This window comes from Hemicordylus capensis, chromosome 6, assembly GCF_027244095.1.
Source record: "Hemicordylus capensis ecotype Gifberg chromosome 6, rHemCap1.1.pri, whole genome shotgun sequence".
Classification (NCBI taxonomy): Eukaryota; Metazoa; Chordata; class Lepidosauria; order Squamata; family Cordylidae; genus Hemicordylus; species Hemicordylus capensis.
In genome coordinates this window covers 51,369,155-51,387,780 of record NC_069662.1, presented here as the reverse complement: position 1 = coordinate 51,387,780, position 18,626 = coordinate 51,369,155, and the positions used below count along the sequence as shown (strand labels likewise).

Genomic DNA, 18,626 nt, shown 5'->3' with positions numbered 1-18,626 from the left:
TACACTTCCTATCTGTACCAAGCATTTGCAGGGCTTGTATCTGGGTTCTTTTTTTTTTTTTTTTTTTTTTGCTGGATTCCAGGGAAAGCACCATTTAAAAAACAAAAATTTACTTGCAGCGTTGCACCCTTGCACAAGTAATACAAACAAACAAAAACAAATGTCAAGGAAAGTGCCATTCCAGGCACTTTCCAGATTAGCTGTTCAACAGTGGCAAAGTGCTTCCATTCAGGCAAATCGCGTTCAAAACATAAATAGCAAACCACCCAGCAGGGGAGCAGTCTCATGAAAACTAACAACCCCTCCAAAACAGCAACTTCTAAACGCCAGATATACAGTGTTATAGCACTATATCGCAGTGAAATTCAAAACTAGTCATTGGAAATATGAACGGCACCCTGCAGTCAGCATAGGGACTGTGATGTCTCAACCCATGAAGTGCAGAAGCACACTTCAGAGATATGTCGTGACCCCGTTGCAGAGCCTAATCTGGAAAGTGCCCCAAAGAGAGAATTTACTTGCAGCATTGCACCCTTGCACAAGCAATCCAGCACAAAATAAAAACAAAACCACACACACACACACACACACACACACACACAAGCACACAAAAAACAAAACCCACCCCCAAACGAAGAAAAAAAAACCTACCACCAATGGTGGGGAAAGCGCCGCTCCAAAACAAAAATTTACTCGCAGCACTGCACCCTTGTGCAAGCAATCAAGCAAAACAAACAAAAACAGCAGAGAGGACCCCTAGACAGATATCAGGAGAGTTGGGGATTGGGTAGATTTTGAACAAGAGGATCGCGGCAGGGAAGTCAAGGCAACTGTCCTCTTGCTTTGCTCCCCCCACCAAAGTGGTGAGCAAAACAAGCTGGGCAGAGCCTCTTGGCTTTTAAGTCTCTACCCACCCGCCCACTGCTCCCCCTCACACAGTGTAAAAATACAAAAAAAATAGGGGGGGGATAAAATAAAAAGAGACAAATAAAATCGAAGCAGGAAGGGGCGATATGGACAGATCACCTCCCCCAAAATGAACCATCCACACCATGCCACTTACACCAGGGCAACATTGTTGCAACCCTGCTACAATGGAAAAATACCGCTACTTTCCTGCAACACAGATGTGACATTGTAGTGCTGCAGCGCAGCAATAAAATCCGAATTAGGGCATCAGAAATATGGATGGCACCTTGCTGCAAGTGATGTCAGATCAGGGGCAGTACGGAAGCACACTTAGCGGATACGTTGCAGCATGTAATGCGGAAAGTGCCATGTCAGTGAGTGAGTGAGTAAGGCCCAACCCCAAGCACTTTATCTTATAGATAGATATAAGCGGAGGAGGAGGCAGATAACTTATATGTTAAGAATGAGTAAGAAGGCATGAAGGCTGCTGCTGTTACACTCATCTGTCCTTGCTTTCCCCCCTGATGCTTCAGCCATCGGTTATAATGAGAAATCATTAACGTGCTTATGACTGGTTGGTTTCTTGTCAGATGAAAGTAGCATGTGCGTAGACCCTTGTGAGGTCATTATACCACACAGATTTCATGCATATATGTTGTTGGGTTTGTGTTTGTGCACATTTTAAAGTGCTGGGATTTTGAGGCTTTATTTCCCCCAATTTAAATCCTCATGTGTCTGCAGCAAGACAGGAACAACGAAACAGTTGCTAATGCCCCTTTGATGTGATTTAGAGTTCTTCTGGTTGCAACACTGAATCCAGAGCAGCAACAGCCATTTGGATGGACACAGAGGGAGAAGGAGAGAAGAGGCTGGTGAGGGTTAGAAGACTTTCCCCCTCTAAAAGCTAAAAAAATATATTAAAAAATAGACGGGAGCAAAAAATCTTAATAGCAATAGCAATAACATTTATATACCGCTCTATAGCTGGAAGCGCTCTAAGCGGTTTACAATGATTTAGCATATTGCCCCCCAACATTCTGGGTACTCATTTTACCGACCTCGGAAGGATGGAAGGCTGAGTCAACCTTGAGCCCCTGGTCAGGATCGAACTTGTAACCTTCTGGTTACAGGGCGGCAGTTTTACCACTGCGCCACCAGGGGCTCATATCAATCAGCTGCTAATATCAATCAGCTGCCCTTTGTGTGGGACAGACTGCGTTTCCCACATTGGGACAAAAATGCACTATAACTTGCATTTAATTCATTTCAAAATGACCCTGTAAAGCAAGGCTTCTTAACCTGGAGTCCTGGGGGTCCATGAGGTAAATCCAGGTGATCAGTGGAAAAATCTTTGCTGCACTTACTTTAATTTGTTCTTGATTTTGTTATTTAATTTGTTCTTAAAGGAAGTTCTTGAAAATAACTATCCTGAGAATTTATTTTTTCTCTAAGGTTTAATGAAGCCTTGTGAACATCTCTCTATATAATTCTCCTGGCTGTGCCTTGGAATATGTGTCCCAGCGCCCAGCTGATTGGCTGGGCGGTGGATGCACCTGATTGGCTGAGGCGCACCCAGGAGGATTGGTCGCGGTGGCTGTGGCGGGCCCGGCGTGGAGGCCAGAGGTGGTGGTGGGCCTCACGGAGGCAAGGCCCAGGAGAGGGGAAAGAAAGTGTGGGGGGCGGCAGAAGTGGCAGTGGGGAGGAGATGCGGCTGGGCCCGGAAGCGGAGACTGGGGAAGAAGGTGGTGGTGGGGAGAGGTAGCCGCTGGCCCCCAAAAGTGCACAGATGCTCTGTGCGGGGTCGGCTAGTATATATTATATCATTTATTTATTTATTTGATTTCTATACTGCCCTTCCAAAAATTGGCACAGAGAAATAACAAATAAATAAGATGGATCCCTGTCCCCCAAGGGCTCACAACCTAAACTATATAATATATTTATATTTATATATAAATATATAATAATAATAATATATTTATATTTATATATAAATATATTATAATAATATATAAATGGTTTGGGGGTCCATGGGTAATACTTGAGGGAGGGAGGGGTGGAGGGTGTGGGTGTGTGTGGAAGGTGTCTGTAGGTGTAAGAAGATTAGGAGCTCATGCTATAATGCTTGTCACAATGGTTATAATTTTGCAGGGAGAACATGGGCTATGCTTATCAAGGATTTGCTCAAGGGCACCTTCCCAGATGAGATGAACTCTGAATTCACTGTTCCACCCAGGGCCAGGACAAAGCCAGCATGGTGTAGTGGTTAGAGTGCTGGACTAGGACCGGGGAGACCTGATTTCAAATCCTCATTCAGCCATGAGACTTGCTGGGTGACTCTGGGCCACTCACTTTTCTCTCACCCTAACCTACTTCACAGAGTTGTTGGGAGGAAACTTAAGTATGTACATCGCTCTGGGCTTCTTGGAGGAAGAGCAGAATATAAACGCTTTTTTTTAAAGTCCTGCTCTCTGTTCATTGGCACAAATTATAATATATTTGCTTGCTGCAACTTTCTCTATTGCCACCAGAACCAGCAAGGATGCAAAGCAGAACAGGTTTAAATGGGAATGGGTTGGGCCCCCCTGCCTCCGCTTTGCTCCTTGATCTTTTTTTAGTGTAAGCATGAGACTTGGGTGAAAGACTACTTCCTTGGGGAGACAGTGAGCCACACCCAGACTAGTCCGTCATGACTAAGGACCATTGAAATCAACGAGGTAAGTCAGTCAGCCATGACAAACTTTAGTGCAGTTATTGTTAATGGGGCATAGTCAGTCTAAGTCAGACTAGTCAGACTAAGTCAGTCTGGGTTCTGCTAAAACGAATGAGTTTTTGTATATCCCATTTCCTTGTTCCTGCTGGAAAAAGAAAAGGAGAGAGAGAGAGAGATGGGGGTGGGGTTGAAGTTCATTTAGTTCAGAAAATCAACCAATCAACCCATTGAATGTCTGTCCGTTCCCTATACATTCCCGCGCCGTGCCTTTTGAGCTCTCGGCAGCAAACTTTGCACAGTGACTTCCTAGGACCAGAGTACCCCGAGGAACCCCACATCAGACAGATGGATATTCAACGGGTATATTCACAAAACGGATATGGATGCAACAACAAAGAGAAACTCGCACCAAACTTGGCACAGTGACTTCAGCGAACCCCGACAACCACCCCGCACAGTTTCAGACAGACATACAACGGGTATAGCCACAAAACGTATGGATGCAGTAACAAAGAGAAACTCGCACCATAAGCCCCAGCAACGCCGGGTACTCAAAGCTAGCAAATAAATAAATAAAAACCCGCCCTGGATTCAAGGAAGTGGAAGGGAGTTTCCGGCAGAGAGAAACCCCAGGACAGCGGGAAGCTGGTGGGAAAGAAGTCCTCATAGAGGTCGTAAGGAGCGATCCCTCCCCAGTGTGGAGTTAATAAAGGGCCCTCCCTTCCCTCCCTCCCTGGGAGGGGAGGAGAAGAAAGGACTGCACGGAGCTCCATGATCCAGCCCGAGTCCAGATCGACAGAGGGGGGTACACCATGACTCTCTTCTGACAGTTGTTTCCTTCCTCCAGCCCTCGCACTTAGTAAACTTCAGTTTGTGCCGTGTGTGTGTGCGTGTCATATCATATGAACTCATCCTGCCTCCTGTGAACGCTTCGCAAACAGGCGGCTTCTCAGGAAAACTTCGTCCAGCTGGTCCTGCTTCGGGAACATGGGCAAGCGTCCCTTCGCTCTCCAGATCTTTGCACTGATTGCGTTCGCCGCCGGAGTTTGCGGTAAGTTGTCCACACACGGCCCGCCCCTTGTCCTGCTTATTTGAACGACCTAGCAACTTGGGCTGGCTTGAATCGACTTCTTTTTAACCACGTTCCAAGAAACTTGGAGATTTCGTTGTGGGTATTAGATGCTGCTGCAGTGCTTTGTTCTTGCTGAGAAAGGACTTTCGGGACTCTGAAAAAAGGAATGCCGCTTCGGTAATGAGAGCATTTTACCCAGAAGTGTTTTTGTCCCTGGGAACAACAAAGCCAGCCTTTTTAAAGATCATGCCCTTAGGGAATGGGTGTGTTACGTTTCCAGGTAAAAGGGCTGGATAATGGTTAGCAGCCTCGAAGTCCTTGCTCCTAAAGATTAATGCAATCTGTCAGGTTTGTAAGCTCACTTCTAACTGCAGTTTCAGGAACTGCCTGGTGGGTTTGCCTAGTCAGTCCATAAATCAAGCTCAGATTCTGAAGTGGGGTGGTGATGGAAAGAAAGCCTGTCAAATGTGGCAACCATTTAGAACCGCAATACATTCCTCATGCAGATGATCCCATCCTCCCAAATTGGATTTCCCCTCTTCAGAAACATGGTATCAGTCCTGTGGGTCTCTCTCCTTCCCCTGCAATATTTCTGCTCCATTCTACTCCCATTTTAATTTCTAAAGTTGCATTTCTTCTGTGACTCTGTAATTACTTTCCAGTTGCTTGTTTTCTTCAAAGTTTGCTCTCTTCTGAAACACTAATTTTAGAATAACATGTTTCCACCTCCCTCCAATCCCACCCCACCCCAGCGATGGCTTTTCACAGACTTGGAGGAGATCTAATTTTCATCGCTCATGGTACGTTACAGGTTCATCCCCCTCCCCCCACTTCTGTGTTCCAAATAGGTCTGCAGATGTTGGTAGCAATTCAAATAGTTCCCCAGAAACATCAAGCCTTGCCTCACCTGAATGACTACTATAGATGGGTGTACACTTTTCTATGGCTATCCAGTTACCTATTGAATAGTGCCGAAAATGAGTAAGAACGCCATGTCCAAAACAAATTTGGAATGAACGAACAAACTAATTTTAGTTAGTTAGTTTGTTTAAATAAGCTCCAGCCCTATGCACACTCATGTGGCGGGGCAGGGGAGAAACCCCGTTGAACTCTTAAGGAGACATACATAGGATTGTCCTGCATGCCTATGAAAGGATGAATGCTTATACACACAGTCATTCAGATCCTTTTTTGACATATAAGGCTATCACTTCCTTTCAATGATGCCCAAACATGTTTCTTTTTAACCTTTCCCTTAGAACTGAAATTTATTAGGCAAGAATTGGATCAGAGCAGTGACATGGTGCCAAATGCTATCATCGTGGGGCCATTTTTCTGATCAAAATTGCCCACCTTCAGTCGCTTTCCCATCCATGAGTTGAAACATACTGAGTCCATCCTCCAACACCACCACCACCACCCCCATTTGGGGAGAAATGCAGCTTGGGGAAGGCAATTTCTAGTGAACAAATAACCTAGAGGGATAGGATTAAGCACTAGTACCTCTCCACTGCTGCTTCAATACAGTTTGGATCTCCTAACTACAACATTAAAATAAAAAACCCAAATCAAAATTCCTTACAGAAGATGCTTCACATCTCTCTCTCACATCCAATTTGGTGCCTGTGCTTTTGTACTAACAGCACTTTATAAAGCAACATATGGTGATTCCATGCCTTGGGGATAAGTTACAGAGCAGCAATCCTATGGTCCTAGTTACACTGCAGGTGACCACTTTTATGCAGGTACAACTTCAGTGTAACTTAGTTGGGACCCTATGGACTCTCAGAAGAAGAACAGTGCGGTCAGAGATCCCCTTGTTGCTTGCCCCAGTTCCTTTCATGGCAAAAAGAGCCTTCCTTGCTGATGAGTCTAGAACCCAAGGCTGTCTCTGTGTGTTTTCTCTATATGACACTTTCATCCCAAGGGAGTGATCTCCCTTCTGTTTGAGTTGTGCATTGAAAAAAGAGGTTATTCATTGTGTGTGTGACAGAGGTCCAGTTCCGACAATACATGCTGGGCTCAGCAAATATGGGGAGGCTGGGGACATGCTGAGAGCTTGCCCACCCTGACATCACTGAAGGATGTCCTCCTCATGCGTTATCAAGGTGTTCTTTACTCACGTGAGAGGGGCATTCATCTAAATTAAACAAGTGCTCCAAAATCCTGTTTAGACAGAATTTTGAGGCATGTGTAGTGGGGTGATTCAGTTGCATGTCTCATTCACATAATTGAAGGATGCCCTGACAGTGTGTTGGGATGTCCATCTCAGTGATGTCATGGTGGGCACTCTCTTGACATGTCCCCATGTTCTTCACCTGTGCTGGAACTGGCCTGGAGAGAGAACGGTATAAGAGGGATTGGAGTGGTGTATCTCCTGACATACTGGCGTGGTGTATCTCCTGACATACTGGCGTGGTGTATCTCCTGACATACTGGCCTGACCCATATAAATCGTATTGTCAAGATGCTGGCCTGTCATTGATGCATACCGGCAATGTTGTCATGGCTCTGAGGGAGTGGCTGACAGAGGTGCACCTTTAAAGGGTTTTTTTTTTTTTTTACTGCCCTTGTTATCTCCCTCCATTCTCCCTCCGCAACCAACTGCTGCCTAATTCATCACAACAGTGATCCTGTTGCTTGTAAGCTTGGGGGAACCTTAGAGGTCATTCATACAATCAAAAAACTATGTTCTGACCGGGCTTGGGAGTTGTGTGTGCTCCCGATTTTCGATTGTGTGGAAGCAAGGTAGGATGAAAAGCTACCCAGGTTTTCCTCCTACCTTGCTTCCACACAGCCAAAAATTTGGAGCACACACAGCTCCCAAACCTGGGTAGAACACAGTGAGGGTCTACAAACGATCTGTGTGTAGAGCCTAACTAGGCTCTCCCTGCAGACGAGTGGGGAGCTTGCCCTGGGCGGCCGGATTGGCCGCCCACACAATTACCGGCTCTGTCGTGGAGCTGGTAAGGGGTGGCAGGGATCGGGGGCCGCCCGGCCCCTGGAAGTCCCAGGATGCCTCACGTGTGTGTGCGGGGCATTCTGGGGAGACCTCAGAGGCCAGGCTTGCTGCAGCCTCCCGGTCGGGGGTCTCCTCGCGAGTGCACAGAGCCGCACTGTGATGACTCACAATCAGAAGAATGGGGTTAGCAGAGTGCTCTCTCCGCTAACCCTGTTTAAGGGGAGGGGTATTTTGGGACGTTTGCTGCCGGGAGCCACACGGTTCCCGTTGCTACACACGACCTCCCCAAAGCGGGCTGGGCTCCCTTAGCCCGCTTTTGGGAGGTCATGAGAATCACCTCAGCTATTGTTTGTGTGAATGACCTCTCATTCTTGTTGGAGCTCATGGAGTCAGAGAGTAGGAAAATCACAGGCCCGGAGTCCTGGTAGCAGAGAGGTCCCTGTCCCCCTCCAGACTGAGGCAAGAAACCAGGCTGGCCCTGGTGGCGCAGTGGTAAAACTGCCGCCCTGTAACCAGAAGGTTACAAGTTCGATCCTGACCAGGGGCTCAAGGTTGACTCAGCCTTCCATCCTTCCGAGGTCGGTAAAATGAGTACCCAGAATGTTGGGGGGCAATATGCTAAATCATTGTAAACCGCTTAGAGAGCCTCCAGCTATAGAGCGGTATATAAATGTAAGTGCTATTGCTATTGCTAGTGCTAATTAGAGTGGAAGGAAGGGATCCCTTCCTTAACAGCAACTGTAATGGTGTGGATGTTCTCACTGAACAGCCTCAGCTATGGAGAAGCAGCTTCCGAGAGAAAGACACATGACTGGAGTTGCCAACTATCACACCCTAGCAGAGGCTCCTTTGCCTTTGTGGATTGCATGGCAGGCAGCAGGTAGCGGGTGGTTGGTTTGGTTTGCCTTCACCTGTCACAGAACTGTCTGTCATGGAGCTGGCCACACTACAGTGGCCTGTCTGAAATAAGTAGGCTGGCCACCCCGCAGAGAAACAGTTGGAATCACACTGGTCCATGGTGGCCTGCACAGAATGGGGCATGTGGAAAGGTCTGCACCAGTTGGAGGGATGCCCCCCGATCTGGTGGGCCACTCTGTGAAGCAGGATGCTGGACTAGATGGGCCTTGGCCTTGATCCAGCGGGGCTGTTCTGTTCTTATGCCTGTGGAGAAGAGAGTAATAAATAATGGCCAAGAGCTGCACACAAGGTCTCCACATCTGGATGTTCAGCCAGGTTGGCCAAACAAGAGACTGAGTGACAGCAGTGCCCCCCCCCCCGCCACCACCTGAGTGCTAGTGCTGAGTAGCAGTGGCCTTGTCCCAGTCCTGGTTACCCTGCCCCCTGGTGGAGAAAAGGGTGCAGTGACTGAGGTAATAGCTTTCCCTCCCTTTTAAGGAGTTGCATCAGAACTCTGTGTCCAGTGACTGACTGTTCTGCTCCATGTGGCCAGGCTGCAGTCCTGGAAAGCAAGAGGGCTCATGCGTTTGGCCAGCAGTAGCAATGGTTAGAGTATACTATCCAGCATTCACCAGGAGAGAGTATTGCGACCCTGCGTGTCCTGTGTGGGAGGCACTGTTATTATGCTATTACCTGTTGTGGGAGCAAGAAATGGTTAGCCAATACTGTTTATAGCCAAGACACATTTGACCATACTGGAGGGTGAGGAAAAAGGAGAAAAGCATTTGCAGCGTTTATGCTTTCAGGCATGGTATTCTCTCCAGCCTTCCCTTCCCTGTGTGAGGTACATTGTCCTTGCATCCCCAGCCGGTGTGGTAGAGAGCAAGTGCTGGCTGGGGGTTTGCCTCAGGACCCCAGAAACAGAGTACCTGTAAAGGGCCTAAGAATACAAGTGTTAACAAAAGAGCACTTCCCATATATGTTCTAAGTGTAGTAGGCACTTTGTGCAAAGTGTCCTTTCTCCATAGTTCCCATTGCTGAAGGTCACCTTTATTTGCTCTAAGTGTGCACAACATGAATCCAGAAAGATATAACCCCATGTTGTACATCTTATCGTATGAGTTATGGCTTCCCTATCAGAGGTTTATATACTGGGGTAAGTATGTTATGTTTGCATGCAGGGTTAGTCAGAATCCTATACTCTTTAATGATGATATTGATGATGGTGGTGATGAATAAATACCGCTTTTGAAGGCAAAATTGTCAGGGTGTGTGAAGCAGGAGGTAGATTTTTGTTTACCCTTCATTGATTTCAGTGGATGCATTTTATTCATTTATTTATCCAGTTTGCACACCACCACCCCAGACTTCCATCACTGGGTGGTTTACAACAATCCAAAACAAGTTAAATCACAAAAGTAAAAACCTTAAAACTATTTAAAACCAAAGTTAAATTAAAGTTAAAAATTGACATATACCACCTCTGAAGTTGATGTAACCTTAGGCCATTGTCAAGGGTGAAGCCATGGTTTGGAGGGGTATAGAATTAAGTACAGAGGTGTATCTAGGGAAAATAGCGCCTAGGGCAAGAACTGAAATTGTGCCCCCCACCTCCCCAATATCTGACACCCATCTCTCAGATAACTTCACCATAATATCAGCTCAAAAATAAAAGTCAAGCTTGTTAATCTTTCAATTAACAAATTATGGCACTACCTGAAAATTATAACTGCACCTTACTTGCTTTCACTGATGCAAATTGCTGAGGCAGCACAGATACAGCCTTCTTCAGAGAGCAGGAATCACACCTATCAGCTATTCAGAGAGGTACTGGAGACTGGATGTAGTCCTTACATTCCCAGATCAGCATGTTTATTGCATTCCAAATCCAGCAGTGTGTATTAGCAACTCCCCTGCCTCCCCCCCGCCCCCCCGCTGCTATCTGCCAGCAAGCAGCAACATACACATTTTTAATATCCCGCTCTTCCTCCAAGGAGCCCAGAGAGGTGTACATACTTAAGTTTCTCCTCGCAACAACCCTGTGGTGTAGGTTAGGCTGAGAGAGAAGTGACTGGCCCAGAGTCACCCAGCAAGTCTCATGGCTGAATGGGGATTTGAACTCAGGTCTCCCTGGTCCTAGTCCAGCACTTCAGCTGCCAAACTCTCTCTCTCCAGCCCACCCCTGAGCATGTGGGCTGTCAGGACCTAGTAACCACAAGTCCTCAATGCTAAATTATGCAGCTGTCTTCTAGCCACTGGTGCCTATTAAGGAAGTATCACTAGCTATTAGCTTTTCTTTTTTTAAAAAGGCACAGATGTGGAGGGTGTTGTAGTCAGTAGAAAACGGTCTACCTTTGTCTGCTAAGGCAACCACACTCTGCTCCCCCTCGCCTGTTGCTTTGGAAATGCTCATCAGCTTTGATGTTACTGAATACCATGGGTTGCCTTACAGCCTCAGTGCCTCCTACAAAACACGTCAGCCTACATGCACATACAACTACAACATGCAATAAAACAAACAAAAAACCCACTCCATCTTAAGAATAAGATACACAAAACGAGCAGGCAGGGCTATTGCTGGGGAATCTCAAGGTTGGGGCAAAGAAGAGAGAGAAACTAACAAATTAATTCATAAGGGGTACACTTATGAACAATTCTGGAATGTTAATCAAACTGTCCCCTCCTTTCCCCTTCCAATAAATCAGAGCAAACAGCAGAGGAAGAGAGATTTTGTTTATCCTTCGGCACCAATCAAATCCATGTGCCCATGAGCTACTGGAAGGGGCGGGGGTGGGGGGTGGGGTAGGTGGGGGCGGGGGGGGCCAGGGGGTGGGGGTGGGGTGGGCAGGGCACCCAACTCAGATCTCTGTCATGTCGGCAAAATAAAAAATAATTAAAACAAACTGTGGTGGTTGGGGGCAGAGGTGGGTCATGGCAGGCTGCAACTGGCGCCTAGGGCATGTGCCCTACCTGCCCCACCCTGCTTACGCACCTGATTAGGTATGAGTCAGTTTCCCCCCATTGTGTCCACTACACATTCCCAACCCATCTCTTCCAGTTTTGAGCCCTTGCGCTGACTAAGTTGCACCAGTGGAGATATTCTGGTGTATCTCAAGATACACCAAATCCTGTGCTGCTCCAGACTGGTTTATTTAACCCATAGGATTGCACCTTTTATCTGTTCATCATATGTTTAGCATCAGCACTGTATGTAACTGTTAACAACATATTTTGTCTTTGCCCCCAGAGGGCTTACAATCTACTTTGGATGGACAGGACTAAGATAGTTGGGAGATGTCAGGAGCTGACAAAATTGTGGTAGCAATGGGGTCAGAGAGGGTCACGTGACACTGGAGGAACTCCAGAAATTTTACTAAATATGATGGTCAACATGTTGAGAAAGAGGTGGTGCAATGGAAGGAGCTTGTTTCAGGTTGCATAGCAGAAGGTGCAAAGGAATGAGAAAGAATGTGAAGCATTATAAGCTTTTTGCAAGGACAGAAGAAAGTGGCATGGAATAAGGCAACAGTCACACACCATGATCCAGTCTTTGGAATTGTTTCCATGCATCATGGGTCAATTGGTGTTCAGAATCCTTAGTTACTGTTGGTTTCCACACATGGGTTGGCTTGTGGTACAAGTTCTTCAGATGATTGTGATCCCTCGGATTTCCATCACCAGATGGATGACTGGAAAGTGTCATCTTATCTTGCAATGAACGGAAAATCCCATCTGGCTCTCTGTCCAAAGGTAAGAGTGGAAACCTTAAGTGGGGGCAATTTGAAATTGCCTTTACTGGTGCAGTACTTCTATCTCTCTGCCTGTAGCAGAGCTCTTTGTCTGAGAACTTCAAGTATAATAATCTGCTCTCTGGTGCAGAAGCAGGGTTTGTGGAGGCTCACAGATTTCTTCTTCTTCTTTCCCACAAGTTCTTAGTTCTCATTATGAGGGTAGTGATGCTTCTGAAGCTTCAGGGAGTATCTCTGGGTGAGCGAAGTTTCTCTGACCCTTCATAGCAGGAGTGCAGTCTAGTTTCTTTGCAATGAGTGGGACTTTGCAAGTGTTAACAAAATGGCACTTCCCATATATGTTCTCAGTGCAATAGGCACTTTGTGCAAAGTGTCCTTTCTCTATAGTTCTCATCACCAAAGGTCACCTTTGTGTGCTCTAAGTGTGCACAACTGAATCTAGAAAGATATAACCCCATGCTGTACACACTATCATATGAGTTATGGCTTCCCTGTCAGAAGTTTATATATTGGGGCAGGTATTTTGTGATTGCATGCAAGGGTAGTCTGAATCCTATACTCTTTAATTAATTTATCAATTTAATAATAATAATAATACATACATACATACATACATACATACATACATACATACTGTTTTTTAAGGCAAAGTGGTCAGGGTTTGTGAAGCAGGTGGTCATTTTTTTTTAAACCCTCCATTGATTTCAGTGGATGCTTGTCTGTCTATCTATCTATCAAATTTGTACACCACCCAAAACTTCCATCACTGGGCAGTTTACAACAACACAAACCCAGTTAAATCACTAAAGTAAATCGGCTATATCCTACTTGACTTCAGTAGGATATAGATGATGAACCCAGTTCAACAAAGCCTCATAGTTTTGAAGATCTGAAAATATGATAGGGCTTGCAAACATTCTTCAGAGGGAAATGAGGATGGGGCCAGAGCTCAGTGGCAGAACATCTCCCTTGCATGCAGAAGGTCCCAGGTTTAATCTTTGGCATCCCCAGGTAGAGCTGGGAAAAGCTCCTGCCTGAAACCTTGGAGAGTCACTGCCAGGCAGTGTAGACCAAACTGAGCCGCATGGACCAATGGTCTGACTCAGTTGACGACATCTCATGTTCTTTTGAAATTGGTCTTCTGTGCTCTCCATGCCTGTTTGTCTCTCTCCCCTACTCTGTTCTTCCTTTTGCTCATAGCCTCCAGTTATCTTCACCTAACTCTCTGTCCTTGTTGCCTCTCGCTTATCCAAAAACCATTCTCTGCCATCATACCTGTCATGTTAAAAAAATCCAGCCTTGTTATCTTCGGAAAAGATATGCGTGCACACAGATACACCCATCTATTTGTCATCTCCCAAGCTGTGGGCAAGGAGCCAGAGAGTGAGGAAAGCAGGCCTTTGCAAAAGTTGATGACCACCCTTTCAGCAAACTCACAAAGAAGGGAACAGCCCCTACAGAACAGGGAAAAGCAAACTCCCATGGCGAAGCCAGCGGAGGGTTAATAATAACCCAGGGCTATTTAATCAACAGTTTCCCAGAGCTGTGTAATCCTGTAGGAGCTGCAGAAGCCACAGCCTGTGAGTCAGCAGACTGAAGGATGTGATTATTAGAGGGGGGTGCAGTAGCAAGAGGGAGGGAAGAAATTATAGGGACCGGGGAAAAGGGTCTACCTGAGTGCTGCCCCCCTCTTAGAACACAGCTGGCTGAAGCCTGTTGTGTGAATCACTGGCAGTTGTGTGCTCCACTGAGGACAGCAGTCTTATGTGGGATCTTTGGTTCAGATCTCTGTAAATCTTCCCAGCTGCAGCAGGTCTTGATAAACCTTGTGTCTTTCAACTCCAGTTCCCTCTCTCTGCAGTGGAAGTACGCCAGTTTCTCATCTCATTAGCTGTTTTGGCACGATATCGATGATGATTTCAGTCTGTGTGGAAGTTGTCACAGCAAAACACATCTGTAGTAGGCTATATTCTCCTTCACCATACAAACAGCGCATCCAAGCTGTTTTGTTTTTTAACCCATTGTGAGTCACTGATAATAACCAAAGAAAACATGTATGTGAGTGTGTGGGTGAATTCCAAAGATGGTTATATAAAAGCTGTATGTAAGCAGAGTGCAGTGCATGTGCGTACTCCGTGCACATCCATGGTGTGGGGAGTTTCTGTTTCTATTGCTAATTTACTCTTTCCTTTTTTGTATGCCTTGACTGTAAGCTCTTCGGGGCAGAGACTTTTCTTCTTTGCAAATGGTCCAGCCAGTTGCTATATAAGCAATGATATTTATAATAATATCATGTACATGCAAGTATGTGAGAGAATTCAGGTCAGTCCATTCTGACATGAGGGCGCTTCACACAAGCATTGTGAAGTGCCAAAAGGAGGACTGCAGGGAGAGCGGGTTTCCCCAACCCTACCCACAGATGATCTCTTACCCTTCTCTGGGTGGGCGGATTGCCTGCCCAGACGAGCAAGCAGCGGCTCTCCTGTGGGCCACCCAGCAGCTCTCCAGGGGTTGGTTGCAGGGAAGTGCTCCTGCATGGTGCCCTCCCCCCACCGGAGCCCCAATAATGCACCACGCAAGTGCATGGTGCATTACTGGGAGCCCCCTCTCCCCGGTTGTGTCTGCTGCAGCTGCAAGCAGCAGCGGCAGACACATGATCATTTAGTCTGGTTTTGGGGCACACTTGCTCCCAAAATCTGGGTTAAGTGCCGGGCTGCTTCAGAGGGCTCACTGCTTTGCTGGCAGCGGGAGCTCCTGGTGTTGTGAACTATATCTGGTTTCGCACTCTGTACATGCTCAGAGGGAAAGAGGCAAAGTCACATCATACACAAACTGAATTGGTTCTTGGGGATGGTGACCATGTAGGATCTGGGCGCGCAAACAGAGATAGAGAGAGACACACTCAGAAAGTTCAATGGGCTTTATTATAAAAAGTTGCTCATCAGGATAAAATAAAAACATGTTTCCGATTCAAGGTGTAGATGTGTGCAATCAGTAATTACAACTATCTAACAATCTAACAAATCCTCTATAATAAAAGCCCTGGGTGTGCGCCCGTGTCTCTGCGCCCGTGTCTTTCTTGGCCGTTCTGGGCATGCACGGAGTGCATGCCCAGAATGTCCGAGAAAGATACGGCCACAGAGACACGGCAGCCATGTTTGGTCCCGTTCCGGACCTCCATACCTGGAAGCATTGGAAGCGGCGGCGAAGCAGCAGCAGGAGGCGGCAGCGACTGGGGCCGATGCTGGCCGTGGTGGGGCGACAGGGCCCGATGGCGGTGGCGGCTGCGACGGGGTGATGGGGAAGCGATGGCTGCGGCAAGTGGGGCCCATGGCAGCGGCGGCAGGCTGACGGTTGGTGGTTGCGGGGCCGGCCCAGCAGCAGTCGGGCAGCCCGCAGTGGGCCCCAATACCAGGGGCAGAAGTTGGGAATGGGGGGAGCGGTGGCAGTCCAGCAGCCGGCCACAACGATGGACAAGTGGCGGCAGCGACCACGGCAGGCCGCATGGCATGGCGGGCCCACCGCGGCCGGCATCGGACCCAGTCGCCGCCACCTCCTGCTGCTGGTTCGCTGCCGCTTCCAAACTTAACTGTTTGCTGTCTGGGAGGAGGAGCGGCGGCCCGGTAAGAAAAAAAAATTGGGATTGGGGAGATTGGGGTGGGAGGGAGGGGAAGAGAGGCAAGAGTGTGGGGCCAGAGGAGGCGGCGGGCCCAGCCGGGTGGAGGCAGCGGTGAAGTTATGGAGGAGGAGGAGTGTGGCCCCAAAGCTCTACTAGCGCCCGTTAATTTAACGGGCTTAAAGATACTAGTCCTAAATAAAACATTTAGAAAGAAGCAGAGAAAGAAGGAGGAGGAAGGGGGGGGTAGCAGTGATTAGTAAGGAGGAGGAAAGTAGGGATCCAAGGCTTGTGAAGGCAGCATATTACCCAGATTGGAGGCTTTGAGAACGGTGGATCTTTCAGCTGAAGGAGCGAGGCCTCTGGCTGGAGACAAGCATTTTGGATCAAGCATGCAGTTTGCTCAGAGCATGGCTGAGAGTCAGAGCACCATGGCTGGGGAATTCTTGACTTCCCACTGCGCAGTGGAAGTCACAGACAGTTCCTGTCCATGGACAGAGTTCCTGCCTCTAGCCCCGTGGCTTGGGCAGCAAACTCTGGGATCGCTTGTGAGCAGATCTTGCTTGGAGGCACAAGATAGCTAATCTGCCATGTCCAGAGACTCCTTCTTATAGTGGTTCCCTCCTTTGATGTCCATTTGAGTCTTCTGGATCCCAAAAGGCATCTTTTCCTGCTATCCTCTGAATATTGTCTTTTAATTACCAAAATTAGCTCAGGATATTTGGTCAGTCCAGAGAGATCTTAATCCCATCTTCTGTTAGCTGCTATCTTGAGGAGGGGACATTGCCTAAAGCAAATCTGCATCTCTGAGTTGCAAATGGGCCCCTGATGTGCTAGCCTGGTCCCAAAAGGTGTTAGTAAAAGGACTAAATCTACAGGTGTTCTCCTAGGGTGGAATTTCTATAGACAGCAACTGAGTCATCCCCTTTGGGCATAGCAGAGCAATCATTGACAAAGATTAACACAGACTTCTTGCAACAGGAAAGGGGAGATCAGCCCCTGGCTTCTTCCACAGACATTATCTGATAGTGAGTTACATTTTAGCATATTGATTAGCTCAGGCCTAGCCCTTTTGTTTCTGTGAGTGCTCATTTCATAATACAATGCTGGATTGCCTCCTCCCTCACAGAGCAGTTGACCTGGGTATCAGTTTACCTTGAGTCCAGGCATTTAATTGAACTCTTAATATAAAATGAAATCAGACACAGGCCTGGGTTCCATATAATTCCTGGTTGGTAGCTCTGAGTTTAATGTTGGGGTCAGGGGAGGTGTCCCCAACACTGGCAGTTCTCATGTGCAATGGAAACCAGGCTGGGCTTCCCTAATCCGGTTTTTGCTGCTCACGAGAATAGCTTCATGGAGTTGTACCAGATTGAAGGGTGTGTGGGTGAACATTTCCCCAGCTCTAGCTTCCCCTGTCTCTTCAGGCATGTCTCTACACTCCTTTAGTGCAAACTGGGAGGAGGAGGAGGAAGTGCTGTGCTTTGTGAGGCATTGTGATCCCTTCCGCCTGTGGATTGTGCCAACCATAGTGACCCCACCACTTCCTTTTGTTTGAGATGCAAGGGAAGTGGAAGTGGAAATGAATCACTTTTCATTTCCTCTTATACCAGGGTTTTTCAAACTTGTGATAGCTGAGGCACACACACCCCCTTCTGAATTACATGACAAATATGCAGATATCGTACAAACACATTCACTGGATATGGTAGCACACCTCACCATCAAGAACACACTGGGGTAGCTCATTTGACTTTCCTATCAACTACATGTGTGAAGGATCTTCTTCATTCTCACAAGTGAAGGGTGTTCATAAGATAAGGGGAATTTGGCTCGTTTAATACATTGTTTTCTTCTTGCATCATTGGTCAGATATGACTGATAATTCCCTAAGGAATGCATAGCTCCAAGGATTCTGGAATCCTCCTGTAAAAACCTCTAGCAAGCAGCTTTCTGTGGAAGTTTGACCTTCATGGTATGTTTCCAAATAGGGCTTGTGAAATTACAAGGCACAAAGGGTGTCAGGGGTGGAGGCAGAAATGGCATTTTCAGAGTTGAGCATTTTTGCAGGAATTCAAAATCTGGTGGGTTTATTTCTGAATCGAAAGTTCATATTTGAAGTGCATATTGCCACTTAAAATTTGAAGATCTGAGTGTGAAAAGTTCTGTATAGCTTTAACCGGAAGTAGCAACTCACATGCAAGAAAATTATTCCCGCTGTTACCACCCTTCACCTGAAGAAAGATTTGACATACCCATTGGGCATACCTTTATATTCACCATTCACCATTAATTTTTGTGTGTGGTGAAGTTCAAGGTTTCTCACCAGAATTTGAAGAAGAAACACACATGCTCCAGAGATAAAAATCAATTCCTAAAAAAGAATATTTTTTTCAGCTTATATATAGGACCCAGATATCACTTTTTGGAATCCCAACTTTTGAAATTTGAGATGCAAATTAGCACATGCAAATTAGAAACATTAACATTTGATCATGAATGGTCTTTCATCCTCTCACGAAATCAGAATATTTGTTCTAGATAATACAAGAAGGTAACTTTTGATTCTATATTGCACAGTTAAGCTAATGGCTTTACAATGAAATACTCTTTTTAAAAACATTTAAACAAAAATGTATTAAGTCTTTTCATTATCTAACAATGAATGACAGCAAAGAAGGAGCAGTATCACAAATAGCATGAAAAAC

General features: G+C 46.6%; 1 protein-coding gene across 1 annotated transcript in view; it reads left to right on the top strand.

The window, feature by feature from the left end:
* The first annotated feature begins 4,257 nt into the window (after positions 1–4,257).
* The window catches only part of ITGB3 (integrin subunit beta 3), a 72,544-nt gene continuing 58,175 nt past the window's right edge, over positions 4,258–18,626 (top strand). The window contains exon 1 of the mRNA XM_053265621.1: positions 4,258–4,673. Within this exon, the coding sequence (XP_053121596.1) occupies positions 4,610–4,673 (64 nt within the window). The 5' untranslated portion in view covers positions 4,258–4,609. The remainder of the gene's footprint in view (positions 4,674–18,626) is intronic.